This window comes from Miniopterus natalensis, chromosome 9 (genome assembly GCF_054644295.1).
Source record: "Miniopterus natalensis isolate mMinNat1 chromosome 9, mMinNat1.hap1, whole genome shotgun sequence".
NCBI lineage: Eukaryota > Metazoa > Chordata > Mammalia > Chiroptera > Miniopteridae > Miniopterus > Miniopterus natalensis.
The window spans coordinates 1636620-1660123 of record NC_142089.1 but is presented as its reverse complement, the minus strand read 5'-3'; the positions used below and the strand labels follow the sequence as shown (position 1 = coordinate 1660123).

Here is a 23504-nt window from a genome sequence, read left to right as displayed (position 1 = left end):
GCCCCGGGCCCTCTCAGGACGCCGTCGCCGCCGCCCGTCCGCCCGTCCGCCCGTCCGCCCGGCCCCGGGCCCGCGCCCGCGCCCGCGCCTGCCCCACCCAGCCCCGCCCAGCCCCGCCGGCCGCCGCGATTGGCTGCGCCTCGCCCGCCCCGCCTCGGACTCCGCCCACGCGCGCCCTCGCGATTGGCTCTCCGCCAGCCGTCTTCCGCGATTGGCTCGGCCCGCCGCTGTTCACAATCGCTCCCGCCCCCTCGCGCGCCGGAAGCGCACGCCAACTTCCTGTTGACGGGACGGGGAGGGGCGGGTCGAGGCCGGCTGCCGGGGAGACGGGGAGCGGGCGCCGGGACCCCGACCTCCCGCGGCCCCCGCCTTCCAGGGCCCGGCCGCGGCCTCCGTGCGAGGAGCGGCGCCTGCGCGCGGCCGCGGTCCTGCGTCCGGGGCCCGACGGGGCTGCGTTCTGGGCGGGGTGGGCGGGGAGACACTGGAGTCGCCAGTGGGGTCCCGGGAGCGAGGGGCGCCTGGGCGCCCGCCGTCCCCGCCGGGGCCTCGCCCTCGCCGTCTGGGGCGCCCCCCCGTGGCTGCGCGAGGGGCCGCTCCCCGCCCCGCCCGCCTGCGCGCCCGCGACCCGCCCGCGCTGGCCCCTGTGCACGTCTGTCGCCTCTGCGCGGCCCCCTGTCCCGCCCCCATCGCCACCGCGTCCGTCCGGCAGCACCGGGTGTCAGGCCCCCGTCCCCAGGGCACGTCGCGGTTCACCCCGAGCCACCGCTTTGTTCTTTGCTCTTTCGTATAATAACCTGCGCCCCGCGCGGGGTCGCTGCCGCCGTGCGCGCGCCTCGCGCGCTCGGTTAGGAAAGTCGGTGGAACTGTTTCCTCGCGTGGGGGCGGCGCCGCGGGGCTCCTCCCACGGCCACAGCTCTCTAAATCTCACAGCAGCCGGGGGTGTGAGCGCGCACCGTGTACCTGCTGCAGCCGACGGGGCAGGTTTGGGTGGTTCTGGTGACACGCCCGAGCCCGCGCGGCTGGCACAGCTGCGGGTCCCGCCTGTTTGTGCGGACTCGGGTGCCACCAGGGTCCGAGCCGCAGGCAAGGGCTGTGCCTCCCACGCCGCAGGCCCTGGGCAGCCACAGCCCCCTCTACCCGGACGTCAGCATTGACCAGCGGGGAAGGGGAGATGGCTGTGACGGTCTCTCGTGGGGTCCCCTGAGCCGGGCCCCTGCCTTTTCCTTTTTTTAAAAAAAAAGAATAGTCTATTGATTTTTAGAGAGAGAGGGGGGAAAGGAGAAGAGAGAAACATTGCCGAGAGCGCAGCATCCACGGGCCGCCTTCCCGCACACCTCCCGCGGGCTTCGCACCGGGATGGAGCCCGCAACCCGCGCGTGCGCGCCGTCGGGGAGCCAGACCAGCCACCTCTCCGTGCTCAGGACGATGCCCCCCAGCTGAGCCTCAGCGGGCTGGGCGGCGCGGGCCCTGTAGGCGCTTCTCTCGTGGGGCTTTTGAAAGGCGGTTCCCACTCCAGTCGGCAGGTGGCAGAGTCGTCCGCACGGGGCGGGGGTGGACATCAGTGTGAGATGAGGTCACTGTCATCACCTCTTCCCGAGGGAGGCGGAGTCTCAGCGGGAAGTGAGCCTTTTACAAAACCGGTGGGTCCCACCTTTGGCACCTGTCTCTGATGGAAATGGGGTGGGGTGGGGGGGGGCACGGCGGGGCCAGGCACGAGCCAAACAGGAGCCCCAGGGTGGGACCTCAGAGCTGCTGGGGGCCCGGGTGCTGGGGAGCTCTGGGTGCCCGCAGCTCCCAGGTGGGAGGCTAACGGGCAGCCTGGAGATTATTCCCGTGGGCAGGGCCTGCGGGCGGAGCTCACTTTGCAGAGAAGCTGCATCCCAGACGAGGCCTCTCCCTCCTCGAAGGAACCAGGCGGCCCCAGGGCTGCATCTGAGGCTGGACAGTGCCTTGCGCATCCAGAGGTTTTCCTCGGCTGTGACTCAGCCAGAAGGATGCTGGCTTTGCGGTCACCTCCTGTGGGGCCCATCTGTGGAAGTTGGCGGTGGCTCCCCGATATCTGGACAGAACAGAGCCCTGGGGATGCTCTGCATTCAGAGGCCTCGGGTCTGCGGACCTGAAAGCGTCTCGTTAATTAACTCTCCTGCTCTGGGGTCAGGAGGGTGTTTGTGAAAATCCAGACAGGACTAGGTTTGGATTGTCCATGGTGTCAGTTCAGGGAGATTTTGGGGGCTGTGCCGACCTCGCCGTGGGACCCTCTGCAGCTCTCCAGGGTTAGAGCAGGACCCCGGGGCGGAGCAGCTGCCTCGGCTCTGGAAAAGCGGAGGCTTTGGAAAGGAGCAGCCACTCTAGTGGTTCCTCCACCCCACCTGAGTTTTCCCCGGGCCAAGGCTACTTTTATTATTTCCAGCAGGGGATGAGACAACATTGAAAAGCAGTCTTTCAAAAATGCTTTTCACGGCACGCTAGAGTGGCGGTTGGCCAGATGCAAAAGGGGACCGTGTTCTCTCCCCACACCTGCCCGAGTGAGGCTCCAAACCAAGCCTGACTCCGTGTGTGATCCGTCAGTGGCCACCTGGGTGCCACCAGCGGGCTAGTGAGCTAATGAGCGTCCCTCCTGGCCCAGGGCAGGCTTTGGACTTGGTGGGACAAAGGGGGAGGCCGAGGGAGCTGAGTGGTGGCAGCCGGCCAGGCCACTGTCAACTTCTGGCTTCCACGTGTGGCGTCTGCTGCTCAGGGCTCTCTTCCTGGCCTGAGTGGGGTGAGCGTAATGTTGACGGTAAAAATAAAACAGCCAGTTATTTTTATCAGCTCAAATGGGCTTATTCGGGAATAGCAGAGAATCGAAACCGGGGACAAGCAAGCTGTGGCAAAAACTGTAGGCAAGTGCAGCAAACAGAAGGGAGGAACGTCACTTTACAGAGTCTGGAGGGGTGCTGTGGGGGGAAGCCCTTTGCAGGAACGTGGGAGGTCGGGGTGATATCACTTCTCAGTCCTGAGTGGTGACAGTTCTCATTGGCTGGGCTTGTTGCTGGGCAAGGAGAAAATCTGCCTCCTGCTGGGGTAGGAGAGGCACGTCCTGTAGGGAATGCAAGTCACGGCTCTCTTCCCTCGGGGTGCATAGTTGGCACAGCAGGGTGGTGGGTGAGGACTCTTCTTCTGGCCTCTCGCCTCCACCTTAAATGAGGTGTCTGTGACTCAGCTGCACCCTTCTCCGTGGTGTCCCACACCCCACAAACACTCGGGGTCGTGATAACCAAGCCTCCTCTGTACCTTGTAAGTCGCGTCAACGAATCCCCGGGTGGAATGGGCATTCTTGCCACAGTCTGGCCGAAGGCTTCCAGGATGGGGATTTGCGCGGGGACCTGAGACCTGAGGTGGGCCAGCGCCCCGTCCCGAGCTCCAGCTTTGACTTCATGGGCGCCGGAAGCCTTGGATCTGTGGAAGGCCCTGGGAGCAGCGCGGGGCCCGCAGGCTTCCAGTCCACCATCCTACACCAGGGGCAGTGCCCACGGCGCGGGCGCCCCCTCCGAGCGCAGCTTCCCCCACGATCCGGACCTTCCCAAAGCTGGATTAGTGCGCAGAGGCTAGTTCTTCAGGAATTAATGAATTTTAATGCAGTTCCATTAACAAGTCCAGTGTGCCCGGCGGCATGGCTCAGAGGCTGAGCATCGACCGGTGAACCGGGAGGTAAGGGTTGGATGCTGGGGTTTCGGGCTCCATCCCCAGGGGGGGGCATGCGGGAGGCAGGCGATCAATGACGCTCTCTCATCATTGATGTTTCTCTCTCTCTCTCTCTCTCTCTCTCTCGCTTCCTCTCTCTGAAATTAATAAAAACGTTAAAGAAAAAAAGTCCAATACAACTTTGAAGGAACTGGATAAAGCGACTCCAAAGTCCACTTGGGAGCATGGTGGGCGAGACTGACCCGTGTGGTTTGTAGGGGAAACGAGAGTAAGGAGAGGTGCCCCCTGTTGGCCCAAGTCTGCCATCGGTAAGCTCCCCTAGAGAGGGCGCGGCGCCCCTCTGCCCCCTTCAGGCAGCGTGGGGCGCGGCAAAGCCAAGTGGGCTCGGAGCAGGAATCCGCAGAAACACCCACAGCCGGAGCCTGCGGTTCCTCCAGGTTGAAGAGGTGAATCACGGCGGGCTGCCAGCAGGCGGCCCTGGAACCACCGGCCCGTTAGCGTCTCCCGCTCCAGCACACCGCAGGGTGGATCCCGCTTGAAGCCCTGGCCGGTTGGCCAAGTGGTTAGAGCGGCCGAAGGGGCCCCGGTTCAGTTCCGGCCGAGGGCACGGACCTGGGTTGTAGGCTCGCCCCCGTCGGGGCCGTGCGGGAGGCGACCAGTCGACGTCTCTCTCTCACACTGATGTCTCTCTGAAAAGCAATGGGGAAGATATCCTTGAGTGAGGATTTAAATAAGTAAATAAATGATGCAAAAAAGGCAATAAAGGGAGAAAACGCATTCGCCATTCCCCCAGCCAGCGCTGCTTTCTAAGCAAGGCAGGGAAGAAAATGAGAATCTCGCGTGGCCCAGAAGCACTGTCAGCGCCTCACCCCTGACACGGGCCCAGGGGCGCGTGTGTGATGTCCCAAAGAGAATGGGCACAGGTCGGTGACCCCAGGGACTCGGTCCCGTTCTCTGCGCGGGTGGGGTGCTGTGGATGAAAGCTTGTCTGCGTTCAGTCTGTCCCCGAAGGTGCTGACCCCCTCGCGTGCCCCCGATCACTCATTTCAAACACAGGGGCAGGGCGCCCGCCTGGCGGCACGTGGGCGTCTGTGCGGGAAGACGGGCGAGCATTTCCATGGGTCCAGGCCGGGTGGAGGAGACCGTGGGGGTGTCCGGCGGGCACCAGGGATGCCGGGCAGCCTTTGGAGCTCTGCGCTAGGGGCTCATTCGCCAGGCCTGTGCTCTGCCTGGGCGGCCGGAAGGCCACAGACCTACTGAGTGAGGGAGCGCGGGGTGGGCGGGTGTCCCAGCCACAGGGCCCTGCAGCGGGAGCTACTGCCCTCTGCCTGCCCACCTGGCACCTGGCGGCTGAACCTGGTGCCCAGGACAGCGGGGTGGGTAGAGGTGGGTTACTGTGATGCCAGTACAGCTTATGCTTCAGGGGGCTTCCAACTTGGGGGCGGGCGGGGGGCTGGAAAGTGTACACAGGTCTTGTATTTTTATAAATTAGCAAAGTAACTGATTTTTGCATTACTTTTTTTAAAGAGGGTCCCCCAATTTTATATGTTCCGAGCCCCACCAACCCTGGATCCCCCTGCTCAGTGGACTCCATTTTAACCCCAGGTTCACCCAAATTCTTCCCTGGAGAAGCTGGCGAATTTTCTGAGCGGATGAGTCGCCCCCACCCCGGGGCTGGCGGGGCTGGCGGGGCTGGCGGGGCTGGCGGGGCTGGCGGGATGGGGTTCAGTGGAGAAGCTGGTGACCATTTGAATGGTGTCCGCTCATTCATTCAACACACGCCTCTCGAGCAGCAGGCGGGGCTCTGGCAGAGGAGGTGGGACTCACACGTGCCCACTCGCACCCAGTCCTGGCCGGCTCTAACCTGGGGCACTCGGAGGCTTCCTCAGAGCAGGTTCTCGGAAGATGGAGCCCCAGGGAGCCCACGAGCGTGCGAGCCTGGAACCCGCCGTGCCAGCCCTGCTGCTGTGATCCCAGCCAGGGGCCAAGGAGCCAGACCGAGCAGGAGAGTGGCACAGGCTCACGCTGGGCATCAGCAAGTAAGGGCGCTGACCTGTACCTGGGGCTTCAGAAGACAGTGACACCACCTGCTGTGGACTGAACTGTGTCTCCCCAAAGCCATATGTTGAGGCCCGAACTCCCAATGCGACTGTATTTGGAGACTGGGCCTTTAAGGAGGTGATTTAGGTTACAGGAGGTCGTGAGGGTGGGGCCCTGATCCTACAGGGCTGGTGCCCGGTAAGAGGGGCAAGAGACACCAGGCTGCGTCTGTCTGTCTCTGCCTCTCTGTCTCCATCACGCGAGCACACAGCAAGAAGGCAGCCGCCTGGCCCTCGCCAGTGTGGCTCAATGCTTAGTGTTGGCCTGCAGACCAAAGGGTCCCGAGTTCGATTCCAGCAAAGGGCACATACCTTGGTTGCAGGTTCGATCCCTGGCCCTGGTCGGGGTGCGTGCCAGAGGCAACCAATTGATGTGTCCCTCTCACATAATTATTTCTCTCTCTCTCCCTCCCACTCTCTCTGGGAAGCAATGGGGAAAATATCCTCAGGTGAGGATTAAAATAACAACAACAACAATAAAGAAGGCAATTCTCAGGAAGAGAGCCCTCACCTGGAGGGACCCACATTGGCCTGCACCTGACCTGGGACTTCGGGCCTCGGGGAAGGTGAGACAGCTGCCTGCGGTGGCATTTTGTGGCATTTAGTCCGGCAGCCTGAGCTGCCCACGACCCAGCCCCGACCCGGGCGGTCAGACTTGCTGGATCTTGTCTGCTGCTCACACCTTCCTGATTTTCTTATATTTAAAGGCAGCAGAGTAGGGGGGTTAGGGAAGGTCCAGGGGTCCAGACCCCTCTGTTCAGTTCCCAGATCTGCAGTTTACTAGCTGGGCAACTTGGGGGTGTTGTCCCCCGGTCCTGACCTGAGGTTCCAGTCTGTACAGCAGGGTGACAGCAGCCCCCTGACAGCCCCCCCTTTAAGGTGACCCTAACCCTCCCTCAGTCTGATAGTGGGGGGCCCTGCTATCTCCTATGCTTCTGGACAGCTGGAGGTCCTCGCCCCCCCAGCCTGGCCGGCCAGGGGCTCCAGGCTGTGAGGGTGGGGGTTCCGGTCACGGGGCCCCCTGAAGGCTGGGGGAGCGGAGCCCGGCCAGCTGGGCAGCCGGGCTGCCCGTCGCGGGTTCCGCGCCTGGGCCCGGGGGGCTCGCGCTCCTCTAGGGGCGTGTGACTCGGGCGCCCGCCTCCGGGCCACCTGCCTGGCCCCACGCAGACTGCGTCTCCCTCTGCCCTTCAAAAGCCTTCCGAGGGGACCGTCCCGCCCCGGGGGCCGGAATCCCAAAGAACCGGGGCGCAGGGAGAAACCTGGGGAGCAGGGCGCCCGCGGCCCCAGGCTGCAGGCGACGGGGGCGCGGTGCCAGCGGGGACGGTGCACGGAGCCGTCGGGGAAGGCGAGCCAAGGCCGGTTCCTCCTGGGGCGTAAGAGGCAGGGAGGGCTGAGCTGCCCGAGGACGGGGCCCCGGCCCGGGGCCTGGGGTGAGGGGGGTGCCCCCTGGGGCCCCGCCCACCGGGTCGGCCACAGCGTTCGCGGGGAACCTGGGGCTCTGAGCCCGAGAGCCGGGGGCGGGAAGGGCCCGGGCTGGCCCCGCCGGGGGTCGGGGATGGGCACGGAGCGCGCAGGGGGCGGGGCGGGGCGGGATAGAGGGGCCGGGGCGTGTCCGTGGGCGTGTCCGTGGGCGTGGCGGGGCTGGAAGGGGTCTGTCCGGACGGGCTGTGGGCGGGGTCGGGTCTGGGGTCCAGCCGAGCGGGCGGGGCGAAGGCGGGTGGGCCTGCGGCGCGCGGGGCTGGGCGCGCACTGGCCTCACCGCGTCCGCCCGACCCAGGCGCGCAGGTCTGCGCTGAAGCCGGACGCTCCGCACCTGCGGCGGGCTCGGGCTCCGAGGATCCGGCGCGGGCACCTGCGGCTGCGCCCCTGTCCCCGGGCCCCCTGGGCCATGGCGCACGTGGAGGCGGTGGCTCCGAGGGCTCGCCGGGGTCGCCTGTGAGCTGGGGACCGAAGGAGGGACCCGGTGCGGGGCCGCGGGCACGATGCCTGCTTTTCCGGAGGCGAAGGGGGCGAGAGGCGCTGTGGCCCTGGCCCTGGCCCTGGCGCTGCTGCTGCCCGCCGTGCCAGCCGGCGCCCAGCTCCGCCTGCAGCCCGGCATGTGAGTAGCGGGGAGCGGGAGCGCTGGGCGCGACGTCGGGGGACCCGGGCCCCTGGGAGGCTGTCCCGGGGCGCTGAGGACAGGGGGCTCTTTGCCATAACTGGGGTGGGGGAGGTTGAGACCAGGTTCGGGGCTGGGGGCCCCCGCGCGGCCTCTCCCCTTCCCCTCGCTCGCCCCCCTCCTCTGTGCAAAGGGGGGTGCGCGCCAGGCGGATGCTGCGCTCCAGGCCCGAGGTGAGGGAATCTGGGTCCCCGCCAGGCAGGGTCCGCCCAGGGAGCCCGGCTTGGAGACGGCAGAAAGGAAGCAGCCAGTGTTCACTTCCTTCCAAAGCCTGTCTCCCGGGGCCGGGGGCCTGCGCAGGGGCGGGCTTTGCCCAGACGGGGGCCACGCAGGATCGGTTTATGTGTTCAACACGTGCGCTCTGGGGCTGAGAGACAGGGGGAGGAACTCAGCCGGAATGGGCAGGAAGAGCGGGTCAGGGAGCCCGCCGAGCGGGACTCAGGTCTGAAAGCCGACTCCGGCCGGCGGGGTGGCGGTCTCTCTGAAAGGCAAGGCGATCCTCCCCTTGGCCTCCGAGGGAAGCTGGTGCCAGACCGAGTCCGCGTGGAGGAGGCCGGGGGAGCCAGCCGAAGCCCCCACCCCGCGCTCCCCCAGGGTGCGGGGCCTGCGAGCTCGGAGAGGGTGCCCAGGGGCTGCAGAGGGGTGGGTGAGTGGCCCAGGCCTCCTGTCCAGCCCTTCCCCGGCCGGCCTGGTGCACCTGGTCGTGCAGGATGGACTGGACAGGCTTCCAGGTGGAGCAGGGGCTGGGCAAGTTCACGCTCCCCCAGGACCCCCTCCCCTGGGCCGGAGGTGGAAGATTCCTGTGGCCTTTCAAAGCACCGTCTCTGGGTTGGGGGCCTTTGCAACCAGAAATGTGAGCAGCCTGAGTCCCCTCGCTGCACGTGGCTTCTGCCGGACACCGCTCTTTCCTGTGACCCCAGGGAATTTAGTCTGTCAGAGGGAAGCTGCGGCCTCAGAGGGATTATCACGGTGGCACTGGCCGCTCAGCCGGCCGGCTCTGTGTGGCTAGCCGGGGACTTCCAGTGACCTAGCTCCTGGGAATCCCAGGGTGTGGGGAGGGGTGGGCAGGCTCAGAGGACACATGTGGGGCTGCTAGTCGCCCTTCCTGCGCCCCTTTTCCTGAGCCCCAGGGGATGTTTTGTGAGGTCACCTGCTCACCTAGGGCCCTGGGAAGCCTCGGGCATCTGGGAAAGCCTGTGCCGCCAGGGCTGACGGACTGCGGGAGGCACCGGTGTCTTTTTTGCTTTACACTTTCCCCAGGACCTCTCCCCCACTCTCTCCTCCTGTGCTTTAAACCCTGGGCTCCTGCTCCTGGGGGGCCTCCCACCGGCCAGGCAGCGGTGCCCGCCAGCCCCCGCTCTGGAGCATGGCCACTCGGGGCTTCTGTGCTCAGATTGCCGCGCGCATGTCGACTTCTGTGATACTTTCGGGCACACCTGCCGTGGCCCTTCTGTCTCCTGAACGCCTGACTTGTCTGACCTGCAGCGGGGCTGGGGGGGACCTGCAATGGGGCCTCGGTGGGCGTGGCTGGTGGCTGTAGGAGGAGAGCGTCCTTCTGCCCCACCCCAGGGAGGTCTCCATGCTGAGAGCTGTTCTGCTGAGCAGAAGGTTGGTGGGAGCGGATGGGCTCCTGGAGGTGCCCGGGGGGGGGGGGGGGGGGGGGACTGCAAGGGTCCCAGAAAGTGCTTTGTCCTCCGAGGTCCGTGCCCGCCCTGCCACCCTGACCAGCACAGGCAGCCCCGCCTCCTCTGGCCAGCTTCCTGACCCTCTGGGGTGGCCTTTGCGGGGAGGCCAAGTGGGGAGGGTGCTGGGGGGGGGCATGTGGGACTGTGGGAGGGATGTGTCTGGTGCTTTGGCTCCTGCTGGCCAGGCGGTGGGAGCAGGGATGAAGTCCCCACACACCGGACCTCTGACCAGCCGTGGTCTGAGGCTGCAGGGCTCAGAGGAGGCTCTCCATCGCCTCTGGCAGCCGTGCTGGGAAAGTGGCCAATCAGCTGGCTATTGACCTCGCCTGACCAGGGCGAGACGGGCCCTCCAGGCTCAAGTCCGGTCTTGCAAGTAGCTCTGGCCGTGACCCTCTCGGAGCCTCCCAGCCCCAGGGCTAGACCTGGGCCCGCCCAACCCCAGAGGGACAGGCATTGTGCCCACCCTTACCTCTGACTCTGGGCGAAGGCCACCAGCCTCCAGGAGCCCCATGCTGCCTGGAGGAACCCCTTCCCACGGAGCTGGGCTTACTGTGGGCTTTGGGACAGCCTTCCCTGCCCCAGGTGGGAGGCAGGACCCACCTGCCAGGCCTGTGCTCTTACCGACCAGACACCAGATGTCTACCAGGGGCCCCTCCCACCTGACCTGTTCTCTCCGCCCTGCCTCCACCCCACTTCCTCCATCCCCCCAAATGGGAAAGCCACTAACTTGTGCTTCTGAGGTGCCAGGAACTTCCTGGAGGAGAGAGTAACCCCAGGGCTCACCTCTCCTCCCTTTAAAGGGATCGGGACCCACCCAGGCCTGGGGCTCCCTGTTTTCAGGGACATGGAGAGATGCAGCCTCCCTGCATGTAGAGGAGCTGGCTAGGTCCTTCAAGCCGGGGGAGGAGCCAGGCAGGTGCCTCAGGGGGGCGGGGACAGGGGGGCAGGGGATGGAGAGTGACCAGGGTGGATGTGCCAGAAGGGCAGCTGTGCGGCCGTTGGCTCACCATCTCGCTGACTGGTAGCTGCCCACTGGCTGGGGTTTGAGGAGGGCCGGGAAGGAAGGGAGGGAGGCCCTGCAGAGGGCAGCACCCAGCTCCCCCGGATTCCTGCCCCACCCCTATGGGGCATTTCCCCTCCGGGTGGCCCACTAGCCAGACCACTGCCCCAGCTCCTCCTGCACCCCCCCACTCCCCCCCCAGCCAAAAACCTGTGCTCTGTGGTGTCACCTCCCCGAGGCCTCGATGCTGGCATCCTGTGTGCTGAGCTGGGGTCCGCATGAGGGAACGGTGGTGACAGCCCAGGGGATGTGGGGCCCTGGGACCCAGACACACAGGCCTTTCTCTGAGCAGGGCCTGGGCCGGGCCTCATTTGAGGCCCTCAGGAGGGTCAGCGACTCAGGCTATGTGGCAGCCCCAGGCCTGAGCTGTTGGTTCCGAGCCCCCCGCTCATAACCACCCTCCTCACGCCATCCTGTCCTCAGAGGATGCTGGAGCCCCTCACAGGTGTCCACAGCACGGGGCCCTTCTGGGTCAGGGCTGGGCTGCAGCAGGAAGCTGGGGGGGGGGCTAAGCCCCGCCCCTGTGGTCCTCTCCCCCCTCCCGCTGTTCCCCAGGGAAGCTGGGAGTTGGTATCTGTTGCCAGGCACAGGTGTGGGCACAGGCATTTGGAGCAGAAACGATGCCATGCCTGCAGTGGCTCATTCGGGTGATTGTAGTTGCACAGGTGGCTCTGTGGTGCCCGGGCCCCTCCCGCTGTGGGTGCCCAGCCTGACAGTGGCACCAGCTGCACCCACAGCACTGCCCGGAGCCGTCTCTGTGCTGGCTTGTTTCTCCCTCACAGCCCGGGCACGGCCAGGGCTTGGTCCTCGCCCTCCCGGCGGTGGCGGGGCCAGGCACAGGGAAGGTCGGTGCCCGTGGGAATGGGGGCTGAGACCCAAACACAGGCCTCGGGGCACTGGGCCAGCGGTTCTCAAACATGAGTCTACATCTGAGTGCCCCGAATGCCCAGCTTCTGGTTCTGCGGGTCTGGTTGGGGCCCAAGATTTGCATTTCTGACCAGTTCCCAGGAGAGGCTGCTGGTGTTGTCTGGGCACAGGGCAGGGTGAGGGGCACCACCCGGTATGCCAACCATGGGGGAGGCAATTCTACCCCTGGGGTGAAGGGCACAGAGGGCCTGTTACCTGGAACCTAGAGAGAGGCAGGTGCCCAAGGGTGCTGGGGCCCGAGGTGAGGGTCACAGCCCCCCCCAAACTGCCCAGCAGGAAGGGATGGAGGAAAGACAAGTACCCCACAGTTTTTCTTCCCTGCGATCCCCCCTTGCCCTTTAGGATCCTGCTGGTCCTCCCCTTGGCCAAACCTACTTGGAGCCAGAGGGCAAGGATGTGAGGGCCCATGCATGTGTGTGCACGTGTGCTTGTGCTTGTGAATGCATGTGTATTTATGTGTGTGTGTGTGAGCGTGCAAGGCTGGCCTTGGGTCAGGACAGCTGGACAGGGTGGGCCAGAGTCTCTAAGGGCTGCCCCCGGGAGGGCAGGGCAGCCCGCAGACAGGCTGTGGGGTGGGAGGGTGGTGATGTGGCCAGATGGCTGTAGGTCAGGAGGGCGGGGGCCATGCCAGGCCATCTGGTGGAGCAGGGGACTCAGGTGGGAGCTGGCAGGGGCGCTGTGCCTGGTTGCTGGCCTGTGGTTCCCCAGTTTGGATCGCAGCCTCCTCCTGGGGTGAGCCCAGAGCTTGGCTGTACGCAGGAGGAGGCGTCTTCCTCGGAGGCCCCTGGAGCCCACTGGCTTTGCGAGCTTCAAGGAGCAGCGCGGCCTTGCGGTCTCTCCCCAAATCTGCCCCGGTGGGGACTGTGCCTGTCTCTGAGCCAGGGCACCCTGCTTGGCCCCTCTCCGGGACCCGGTCCCATCCCCTTTGGAGCAGGCGGGTGTCCCCATCTCAGTCAACCCCACCTCCGTCCTGAGCAGGCGCCTTCGTTGTCCTAACAGTCAGGGTTCTGGGAAGCCACCAACTGCAGGAGACAGTGGTCGCTGGAAGCTGGCCGCACCCCTGCCCTGGGAGCCCTCACGCCCTGCTCCCTGCTGCTCTGCTCTTGCCCATGCCGCGCGTGCTCAGCCGCCTGCCCGGTGTGACCGGCTCTGGGGACGGGATGGCTGGGCTGGAGGGAACCTAAGGTTGAGTCAGACGGACTCAAAGTCAACATTGTCGCTGTTCCTGCTGACCCCAGTTCGGGAGACCAGTGATGTCCATGTTTTGAGGCCTTGGCAGGATTGGGGCAATGTGGACAGTGTAGCCTGGGGGTGGCGGTGCTCAGACAGGGCCCTGCGGTCATTGTTCCTTTCCCCTCAAGCTGGACACCTGTGTGGGGCCTGGGTGGGCACAGAGCTGGGCACCTGTGTGGGGCCTGGGTGGGCACAGAGCTGGGCACCTGTGTGGGGCCTGGGTGGGCACAGAGCTGGGCACCTGTGTGGGGCCTGGGTGGGCACAGAGCTGGGCACCTGTGTGGGGCCGGGCCTGGGGTCCGGAGCCCGCTGTGTCTGGCTGGGCGCCCGAGGGTGGGTATGCAGCAGGGTCAGTGCCCACCAGCTGTGGGTGGCCAGGGCGCTGACCGACTGTCCTCTGTCGCAGGCCCCACGTATGTGCCGAGCAGGAGCTGACCCTGGTGGGCCGCCACCAGCCCTGTGTGCGGGCCTTCAGCCGGACGGTGCCCGTGTGGAAGCCAGGCTGCGGGCACCAGGCGTGGTGCGTAAGCCATGAGCGCAGGTACGCGGGTCCCGTGCAGGGGTGGGGGCCGTGCTCACACCGAGAACAGCACCGGCCACCCAGGAGCAGGGAGCCCAGGCCGGGGGACCATCCTGGTGTCAGGGCCACCTGTACCCCTGGCTCAAAGCCCCTAGTCTGACTGAGGTCAGGGTCCCTCACCCCCCCTGGGGTGAGGCTGCCACTGAGGTTCCAACAGCAGCTGTCCTGCGTGGCTGCCCCTGGTGGGGATGGAGAGGAGGGGACCCTGTGGGGAGACCCCTGGGGAGGCAGGGACCCTATGGGGGGGGGCTGCTGGCCCAGGAGAGGGTGAGCATAGGGCACCCAGCCTGCACGGTCCTGGCTGGAGCTGGCCGCTGCCTGACCCCTGGGCTCGTGCCCAAGCCCGTGTGAAACCTTTTATTGCTCAAGATTTTATTTCAAAACCAAGCGTGGGGAGTGCCTGTGCACTTCTCTTCCACCCACGTCCTGGAACGGCCGGTTGCAAAGCTGGGGCGGGGGTGGGGGGTCCCCACTTGGGCAACTCCCTGGCCTGGAAGCTGGCGGCTGCCCCGGGCCAGGTGGAGGGAAGGTGGTTCTGAGTCCTGGGGGGGGGGGTGCCCAGCTTCTCAGCGAGGTTTGGGGGAGCTGCCTGCCTGGTGCGAACCTGCCGTGCCTGCTCCGGGGGCTCCCGGCGCCCACCTTCAGCCCTCGGGGGGTGCAGCTCTTATTTTACATGTTGGTCTGCTGTACGGTTGTGTGTTCAGAGGAGAGTGAAGCTCCACAGTGGTCCTCAGCAGGGGGAGCCACTGCCCCTCACAGCACCCACTCCGGGTGAACGAGAGTCACCTGGCCACCGCTGTGCCCCCCACCATAGGGTGTCCTGTGGGGTTTCCTCGTACCAGCGCCAAGTGTTTTTCGGGGCCCAGCCTCGCCCCCCTTTTGGAGGCTCCTGGCGTGTTAGTGTGTCAGGTCCCCTCCCACGACTCCTGTGGCTGAGGTCACTGTGCCCACGTGGGAGGTTTCCCCACGCGATGTCCCTCCTGCAGCCTCGAGGCTGTGGCCGGCCCCGGGAGGCCTCTGTGGCTGGCTCACCCCATCCATCCTTCAGGACCCCACAGGGACTCTGGGTTCCTGGGAAGCTCGCCTGAGTCCCCTGCTTCCTGTCACCCCCATCAGCCCCGACTAGGTCCAGGCCTCCTGTCCAGGCCTCCTGTCCAGGCCTCCTGTCCAGGCCCCCTTCTCCATGTCACTTCTAGTGCATCAGAAGTGTTTCCTGACGAACCTGCCAGCCAACACAGGCCGCCCAGGCTCAGGGAGCCCCCCAGGCTGAGGAAAGGCCCCCCCTCTGTAGGGGTGCAGGAAGGAAGGAAAGAAAAGAAAAGAGGGAAGGAAGGGAGGGAGGGAGGGAGGGAGGGAGGGAGGGAGGGAAAGGGAGTGCTTGGAGCTCAGAGCCCACGTGTGCCAGCCACCAGGCCTTTCCCCAGATCCTGCTGCGCTGTGGCCAGGGCTCCCCGGTGGCTGCAGATAGAGGCCTGGGCACCCACCTGGCAGTCACGCCTTCCTGTGACAGTGGCCCTGCTATGAACCAGCACTCAGCTGGTGGCTGGAGCCCCTTGGAGGTGTCCAGTGTGAGCTGCAGGGGAGTGAGGGGTCTGCTCTTGGGGCCCCTGGGGGCTGCAGGCTGATCGGCTGTCTCCAAGGATCTCCTACTTTTGGGGACCTAGGAGAGGGTGGCAGATGGGCCAGGTCACCCGGGCTTCCCAGTGACTGCGAGGACCTGCACGTAGCCCCGGGAGAGAGATAAATATTTACGGTGGAAGGGCCCAAATACTCCGCTCTGCCAAATATTGTCCCGCTGTGGCTGGGGCGGTCGCTCTGCGGGAGGCGGTTTCATGTCCTGCCAGGGCCGTGTTTGCAGAGCCCCGACCGCAGTGGGCCGCGCACGCACCGCGTTTCCCAGACGCGGCCCTGATTGTTTGTGGGGTCCTGGTCCCTAGGGCAGCCACCAGCTCCCAGGCTCTCCCAGGCTCCTGAGGCCGAGCCCAGCACCCCTGGAGGGGGTTTTGTTTCCTGGAGACAGACGGCAGTTCAGGCTCTCCAGCCGCTCTCCAGGGCTCAAGGGCCCTTGACCCCGTGGCTGTTGGCTGGGCCTGGGCCTGGGCCTGGGTCTGGGTCACTGATGGCGTTGGGTGCCAGAAAGGTGTCCCTGTGCCTGAGGCTGCAGGGTGGCTGGCCAGTCCCCTTCCTCCCTGGTTACTCCACCATCTTGTCCTTCCTTCGGCCCTCCAGTCCCTCCTGCCCCCCACATCCACATGCCAGTCTTGTCACCATAAACATAGGACCTCACAGCCAGGGGACCCAGGGCATGTGCTGAGCCCTGAGTCCTGTATTAGTTTATTTTTATTTTATTATTTTAAAAATATATCTTTATTGATTTCAGAGAGAGGAAGGGAGAGGGAGAGAGAGAAACATCAATGATGAGAGTCATTTATGGGCTGCCTCCTGCAGGCCCCCCCCACTGGGGATCGAGCCCGCAACCCGGGCATGTGCCCTGACCGGGAATCGAACCTCGATCTCCTGGATCCCAGGCCGATGCTCAACTGCTGAGCCACGCTGCCTGGGCCCTGTATTAGTTTCTGCTCACGTCTGTGCCCAGCTGGGGCTGCTGTGGGGGAGGAGGGGGTGGGGCACTGCCATCCCGGGCCGAGCGAGCTGCAGGAAGCCTGTTGCTGGGTCCAGGGCACGTGCACCCCGGGCCAGCCTCTGGACACAGGCCTTCCACCCACCTCCGAGCCTCACCCACCCAGCTGTGAGGTGGGGACATTCAGAGGATCAGCTTGGGGGACAGCCTGGGGGAGGGGGTGCGGCCAGAGTCAACCGCAGGGGGTGAGATGCCACCGGCCCTTCCCTTCTCCTTCCTTTTCCAGAACCGTCTATTACACAGGCTACCGGCAAGTGTACACCATGGAGGCCCAGACCGTGCTCAGGTGCTGCCCCGGGTGGAGCCAGCAGCCTGGTGACCAGGGCTGCCTCTCAGGTGAGTGGCCCACCCACCTGTGCCACCTACAGATGCTAGATCTGCCTCTGAAGGGACCCTGTCTCCTGGGGACTGTCCCTCCCAGCTGCCACAGGGTGAGATGCAGCCCCGCCCCACTGTCTGCACTTGGCAAGACTGTCGCAGTCAGTGAGACGCCCAGGGCCACTCCTTCAGCCAGTGCGCTCACCAAAGGCTTTTATAACTAAGTATGAGAGGAGGAGCCGCGACTCCCCCTGTGCCGATGCCGGCCCTGGAGACAGGGCTGGGCCGGCGGAGGCCGTCTGCAGGCCCCGGTGCCTGGCACCATCGGGAGGGGCTCTCGGGCACCCCTGAGCCTGGTTTGGGGTCAGTGTCACAGAGGCTGACCCCTTGCCCACCTGCCCCGCCATGCCCACGTCCTGGTCTCCGGGCCCTCTTTGTCCCAGAAGGGCCGGCCTGGGCACTGGGACCCGGCCTCGGTGGGCTTTCAGGGGAACCGCTCCCATCCTGCCTCCCACCGCTGCCCCCTGCGCCTCAGCCCCCCCTTCTCTGCTGAATGGAGTCGCTGCCCCCCTCTGAGAGTGAGTCCTGGTGGACGCAGCAGGGAGGGGAGCCCCGCATCCAGGTGCCGACAGACACGGAGATGGAGGCTCCGGGAAGCGCGGCTGGGCTGGAATCGGGGTGTCAGGGCCCAGCGGGTGGCTGGGGAGCCTCTGCTTCGTGGAAGGGTGGGGCTCAGTGCTGCGGAGTGGGCAGGTGAGGCTGCCTGGCCCAGAGGAGCCAGCGTCCCTCCCCTGGACAGGTCGGCCCAGAGGTCTTGTGTCCCCTGAAACAGTGACGTGGCGTCCGGTGCTGTGAGGGGGGACTGGGGTCCCCGCTTCCCACGTCCAGGGGTTGGCGGTGGGTGACTGGGACAGGAACCTGACGCAGGGGTCCTGTCATAGCCTGTCTTTGGGGCCCCTGGGCCCCTCCTCATGCAGAAAACATGGGGGCTGAAGACTGCCTCACGTGAACTCTGGGGGCAAAGGGGACAGGAGAGGATGCTGTGATGTTTCCTTGGGAGAGGAAATGAATAATTCTCTCCGGAAGGGAGTGGAGGGTAGAGAAGGAAGCCGCTCAGGGGGCCGCGGGCAGGAGGGACCGTGGGGGGGGCGTGGATGCTGGCCAGCTGCCCGTGGGGGGGGCGCCCGCCCCTGCAGCCGCCCTCGGTCCCTGGTCTGGGTCTGCGGCTCTCCGGGCTGGCGGCTCTGGGCTGGCGTCGGGAACAAAGGGGTCTGTTGAGTGGGTGCAGGGTGGACATCAAAGCCAGGCCCCGTTTCCGCTCCGCTGGGGGCTCCTCAGCCTGCCAAAGGTGGCTCTAGCAACCCTGACACAGTAACGGGGGCTGGGGAGGAAGCGGGCCAGGCCTGTGTCCCTGAGTTTAGTGGGGGAGGCAGGGCCTGTCCACCCAGGAAGGGACGTGGGTGCAGGACGTGTGGCTGGGCTCCTGGGCTGGGGGAGGGGAGTGGCCGCAGGTCCCGGCTTGTCCAGCAGCAGCGGACCCAGGATGTGTCTGCTCTGCACCCCTGAGCTGGGCCTCCCAGGCCCTTGGTTTCTCCTGGGTCTTAGAGTGACCAGCCCAGGGTTGGGCGGGAGGAGCAGCTGGGCCAGGGGCCGGCCAGACCCCAGAAGGCCAGGCGGGCCTCTCCCTCTGTGCAGATGAGCCCCCGAGTGCTGGGTTTTCAGGGACTCGAGGCCAAGGTTGGGACGATCTGTAGGGTCAGGGGCTGTGACAGTTCCTCCTCCCCAGTCTGGCTGAATCTGAGCTCTAGCTGTGCTGGGTGCTGTGGCTCTGTCTGCCTGGGAGGACAAGGCGGCAGGAGTGGGGATGCAGGAGTGGGGATGCAGGAGTGGGGATGCAGGAGTGGGGTGCAGGACTGGGGGTGCAGGAGTGGGGTGCAGGAGTGGGGATGCAGGAGTGGGGATGCAGGAGCGGGGATGCAGGAGCGGGGATGCAGGAGCGGGGATGCAGGAGTGGGGATGCAGGAGTGGGGGTGCAGGAGTGGGGATGCAGGAGTGGGGATGCAGGAGTGGGGATGCAGGAGTGGGGATGCAGGAGTGGGGTGCAGGACTGGGGGTGCAGGAGTGGGGTGCAGGACTGGGGGTGCAGGAGTGGGGATGCAGGAGCGGGGATGCAGGAGTGGGGTGCAGGAGTGGGGGTATAGGAGTGGGGTGCAGGAGTGGGGATGTAGAAGTGGGGTGCAGGAATTGGAGTGCAGGAGTGGGAATGTGGCATGTGGGGTCCGAACCCACCGAGGGCAGCAGAACCCGAGGAGTTCCCTAGCACAAGGTGAGTCTCAGCCGGCACCCTCCCCAGGGGAGCCTGGGCCTTACAGAGGTGAAGGAGCTGGGCTGGGGGCAGGGCTGGGGTGGTGGAGAGATGGGGAGGGTCTCAGTCACCGGGCCTGGCCTTGAGGGCCCAGGTTGTCACATCTTCCAGGAGACACGGGACAGGGTCCCCATGGGACAGGATCTCCATGGGACAGGGTCAGAACGTGTATCCGGAACTTGAAGCTTTGCCTTTCTTGGTTGTTTGTTTTCGAAAATTCTTTTTTTAGGGCAGGATTTGCTTATTTATGTATTTGGCTTTCATGTGTTCGTCTCAGGGATCCGGGAACAGCCCGTGGCTGGCCTTTCGGGACGCTCATGTCCTCCGTGTCTGGGGAGGGAGTGGGGGTCCCAGTGGGGGGCTGGGTGCTGGGAGCTGGGTGCTGGGGGCTGGGAGCTGGGTGCTGGGTGCTGCGGACTGGGTGCTGGGAGCTGGGTGCTGGGGACTGGGTGCTGGGAGCTGGGTGCTGGGGACTGGGAGCTGGAGGCTGGGAGCTGGGTGCTGGGTGCTGGGAGCTGGGTGCTGGGAGCTGGGAGCTGGGTGCTGGGAGCTGGAGGCTGGAGGCTGGGAGCTGGGTGCTGGGAGCTGGAGGCTGGAGGCTGGGGGCTGGGCGCTGGGCGCTGGGCGCTGGGGGCGATGCCAGTGCACCCTCAGCTCGCCATCTCGGATGGACGGCGTAGTGACAACGACGAGAATGTTTCAAGAATAAAGAAGGTAGAGGACGCTGTGAGATTCTCGGTGAACAGCTGGTTTACGGGAGCGGAGGCGAGGAAGAGCCGGCTCCTCCCACTTTCACTGGAGGGCGGTTCAGCCTCTTCGGGATAATCGCCTAATGAGCCGGCTCCCTGAGTGACAGCTACGCGGGCCAATGAACCGGAGCCCTGAGAGAGAGCTACGCCGGCGGCGCTCTGAGCGACAGCTACGCCGGCCAATGAACCAGCGCCCTGAGTGACAGCTACGCCGGCCAATGAACGGGGCCCTGAGTGACAGCTACGCCGGCCAATGAGACGGCGCCCGAGCGGCAGCCGAGCCCGGCCACCTGCGCCTCAGGTGGACCTAGCTGAGGTTCCCTAGAAGGACGGCTGGGAGCCCGGCACCGCGGGCGGGCTCTTCGGTTCTGTAACTCGCCAGGAGAGGGTGAGGCGCCGCCGCCGCGTGGGTCACTCCGCGTCCTCCGTGGGACGAGCTTCAGACGCCGAGCCCCCCCCCCCATCCCCAGGGACACGACGGGACGCGGGCAGCAAGCCCACGCGGGGGCACCTGTCTGCGCCCACGCTGCTGAGAGGGGGTGCGGGTCGGCGGGAGGAACCCCTTCTTCTCCTATTCGGGGTTTGGAGGCCCGCCCTGCCGCGCGGCCTCTAGGACCGTCCCCACGGACACGTGCGTGGGTGACATCGACGGCAGAGGCCGCCTTGGCTTCTAGACGGAGATGCGCCGACGGCTGATTCTTTCACCGTCTTGCTGGGAGCAGCTCAGTTCCCCTGAGCATCTGTTCGCTCGTTCGTTCACCAACTAATTCATTTCGTCAGTTTTTAAGAAATATGTTTTTTATTGATTTCAGAGAGAGGAAGGGAGAGGGAGAGAGAGAAACATCAATGATGAGAGTCATTGATCAGCTGCCTCCTGCAGGGCCCCTGCTGGGGGTGGAGCCCACAACCCGGCCATGTGCCCTGACCGGGAATCGAACTGCAACCTCCTGGATCCTAGGTCGATGCTCAGCCGCTGAGCCAGGCTGGCCGGGCTCATTCGGTCAGTTTTTGCTCCACTGCCACCAAGCACTGGGCACTCAGAGGGACCTGGTGGGGTAGCCACGGCCGAGCGGAGCTCAGGTCCCGTGGGGAGGCTGGCTGCTAACAGACGCTGAGGTTGTGACCAGAGGCCTAGGGCTACCTGGGGCGTCTGTGAGGATGGCCCGGGAGGCCAGGAGCGGGGACCTGGAGAGTTCAGGGAGCAGACCGGAGCCCGGGGCAGGAGGAACTGGGGGTGGAGCGGTCGGTGCTAGATGCTGGCCTGCTGGCTGGAGAAGGTGGGCAGCACACGGGGCCCCTCTCGAGCTGCCCCTCTGCTTGGAGTGGGCTTCTCCCTGGGAGCCAGCCCTCTGCCTCCCTCTCTCCAGCTCAAATCCCCCCCCCCCCCGTCCCTAGTAAGCAGGTGTGGGAGCCCCTGGCTACTGGGAACCCCTGCCTCTGTGGGCCAGGTGAGTCTGGGGTGGCTGCCTTGGTCCCCTCCCGGCTGGCGTGACCACAGGCGTCAGTGCTGCAGGCTGGGTCTGGGTCCTCCGAGCCCCCGAGCCTGGCAGAGAGGACACAGGTGAGGGCCCCCACATGAGAAAGGCACTGCCACCTGCCGAGGGGCCCCTGGGTCAGGTTCGCTGGCTCTGCCTCCACCCTCCCCAGTTCTTACCCTCCGCCCCTCCGGTCATTTCTCCACCTTCCCTCCAGCCCTCCCAGAGCCTTCTCTCTACCCCAGGCCCAGCTGTCTGCAGTGGTCAGGCTGGGGCAGGGCAGGGGTGGGCCACAAGCAGCCGACACCGCCGCCCCATCCCATGGCGCCTGCCGTGGCAGAGCTTCTGCTTCGTGGTGACCTGGAGACATGGGCGAGTGCGGGACAGTGTCAGAGCCTGTGGTTTTTGTGTAGGAACAAGGAGAAGGCGGCGTGCCGGTGAAGAGAATGGCAGGAAGCTTCTAATGGTGTTGAGATTCCTCCGAGACCGCTTAGCAGCGTGGTGACCGGGAGGTGACCCCAGAGGAAGAGTGCTGGCCGGGAGGGGCAGTGGTACCTAGTGACCAGGGCTTCCCCCGTCCACTTGGCCTCACCGCCCACATACGCTGGGAGGCAGCTGGGCTCCAACCCTTTGCTGCTGGGGTTCAAGTTTTTCTGCTGAGTGGATCTCTGAATTCCACCTCTATCCCAGTTGGGTGACAGATTTTGCCTGGACCCTCACGATGTTTCAGCCACAGTAGCCCTGGGCCCCGGCTCCCCCTCATGGAAGGATAAGGTGCCTGGCCTGGAGCAGCTGTAACCCCCAGGCCCCCGCACGCAGACCCTGGGATTGACACAGCGAGGAAAAATGCCTGCCTTACCTCTCCGCGTGGGCTGGGCTCAGTCCATCTGAAGAGGCCACAGGGTGGAGAGGCAGAGCCTGAGGAGGTGCCAGGAGCCAGCCCCGTGGGGTGTGAAGAGGTCCGGGAAAGGGGTTCTGCAGCCCAGGAAGCTCTGCCTACAACACAGTGAAGCAGGTTCCCTTTGCAGGACTTCTCAGAGCCTTTATTTTGCTAATGAGCACTGTGGATTCCCGAGACAGACTATGTAGTGTTTTCCAAACGAATTCTTTAAAAAGAAAGGAGGAAAAGTAACAGCAAAGTCAAAACAATAAAACAGTGACCCTAAAGCATGTGCCGAGAAATACTGCCCCAGGTGATACATTGTACAAATGTTCAGCGAGGGCCTGCGTGCCATCTGTGCCCGGGAGCTGCGCTCAGGCCAGGGAGGCGGCAGGGAGCAGAGGCTGGTACCAGCCCTATCCTCATGGAGCTCATGTCCTACAGTGGGGGGTGGGGGGGAGGATGGGAGGGAGGGATAAATGATGTTAGTCAGTGGGAAATGCTACAGAGAAAAATGAGTGACGAGGCACATGTGGTGCTGGCTTCGATGGGGCTCGGGGAAGGCCTCTCTCTCTGTCCAGGGCATGGGTGGCCTGTGTGACATGGCCTGAGCAGTGGGCCTTGCACGTGCCTGGGGAAGGTGTGAGGCCACAGGAGGGGCTGTGCCAGAGCCCCACCCATAGGAGCCCCTGGACTCAGCCCACCCTCTGGGCCTGCTACCCCAGCACCTGCGGTCAGGGCTGCGGTGAGCTCCGGGCTGCACGCCCCTGCGTCCGGCTCTGGTTCTCCAGGCAGGCGGACCCGCAGGCACAGGTCTCTTCCCTGCTCTGGCCTGGCTGCCCTGGGTCCCATGGCTCTGGCCTGGCTGCCCTGGGTCCCGTGGCTCTGGCCTGGCTGCCCTGGGTCCCGTGGCTCTGGCCTGGCTGCCCTGGGTCCCGTGGCTCTGGCCTGGCTGCCCGGGCCTGATGGAAGGAGCGGCTGGGAGGCCGCCCTCTGCTTTCCTGCCTCTGTGCCTCACTTTCCCTTTCCGTTCTGGACTCGGTTGGCCCTGCGCCCAGTGTGAGAATATGCAGAACTAGCACCCACACGCATGTGCTCACACTCACGCTAGCAGCCCCCTGCCCTTACACCTGGCCCAGTGCCCCTCCCCTGTGTCCCACACCCCTGGCACTGGACTGCCTGGAGGCACAGGGAGCTGGAGCGCAAGCCTGGAGTGCTCAGGACGCCTGGGGCTGGGCCAGGGAGGTGGCTCACAGCCTGCCCAGTGCGCCCCAGGCCTGAGACCTGCACGGGGGTCTGTGTCCTGGGACTTACTCTGTGATCTTAGCAGCAGGTGAGAGGCTCATTCATAGATTCCACCAGGAGGTACTGAGGTCAGCTGGGTTCAGGTCCCTGGGTGACCCCTGGTGATCTGTGGTGATAGGACCCCAGTCCAGAGCCATCCAGGTACCAGGTGGAGCTCAGTCCAGGACCAGCCCTTCTGTAAGGTTCCAGGTGCATGGCCTGTGCCCTACAGACCAGCTTTGGGGAGGTGGGTGTGGTGCAGCGGCGGGGGGGTGGGGGGTGGGGGGGCAGGCAGGGACCTACTGCTCTACTCAGATCTGCTCTCTGGGGCTCAGTCTCGGGGGTTGGATGCCAGGGCCTGGAAGG

General features: G+C 65.3%; 1 protein-coding gene across 1 annotated transcript in view; it reads left to right on the top strand.

Moving 5' to 3' along the window:
* The first annotated feature begins 7750 nt into the window (after positions 1 to 7750).
* The window catches only part of MEGF6 (multiple EGF like domains 6), a 70614-nt gene continuing 54860 nt past the window's right edge, over positions 7751 to 23504 (top strand). The window contains exons 1-3 of the mRNA XM_016213535.2: positions 7751 to 7881; positions 13253 to 13387; positions 16294 to 16403. Coding sequence (XP_016069021.2) covers positions 7766 to 7881; positions 13253 to 13387; positions 16294 to 16403 — 361 coding nt within the window. The 5' untranslated portion in view covers positions 7751 to 7765. The remainder of the gene's footprint in view (positions 7882 to 13252; positions 13388 to 16293; positions 16404 to 23504) is intronic.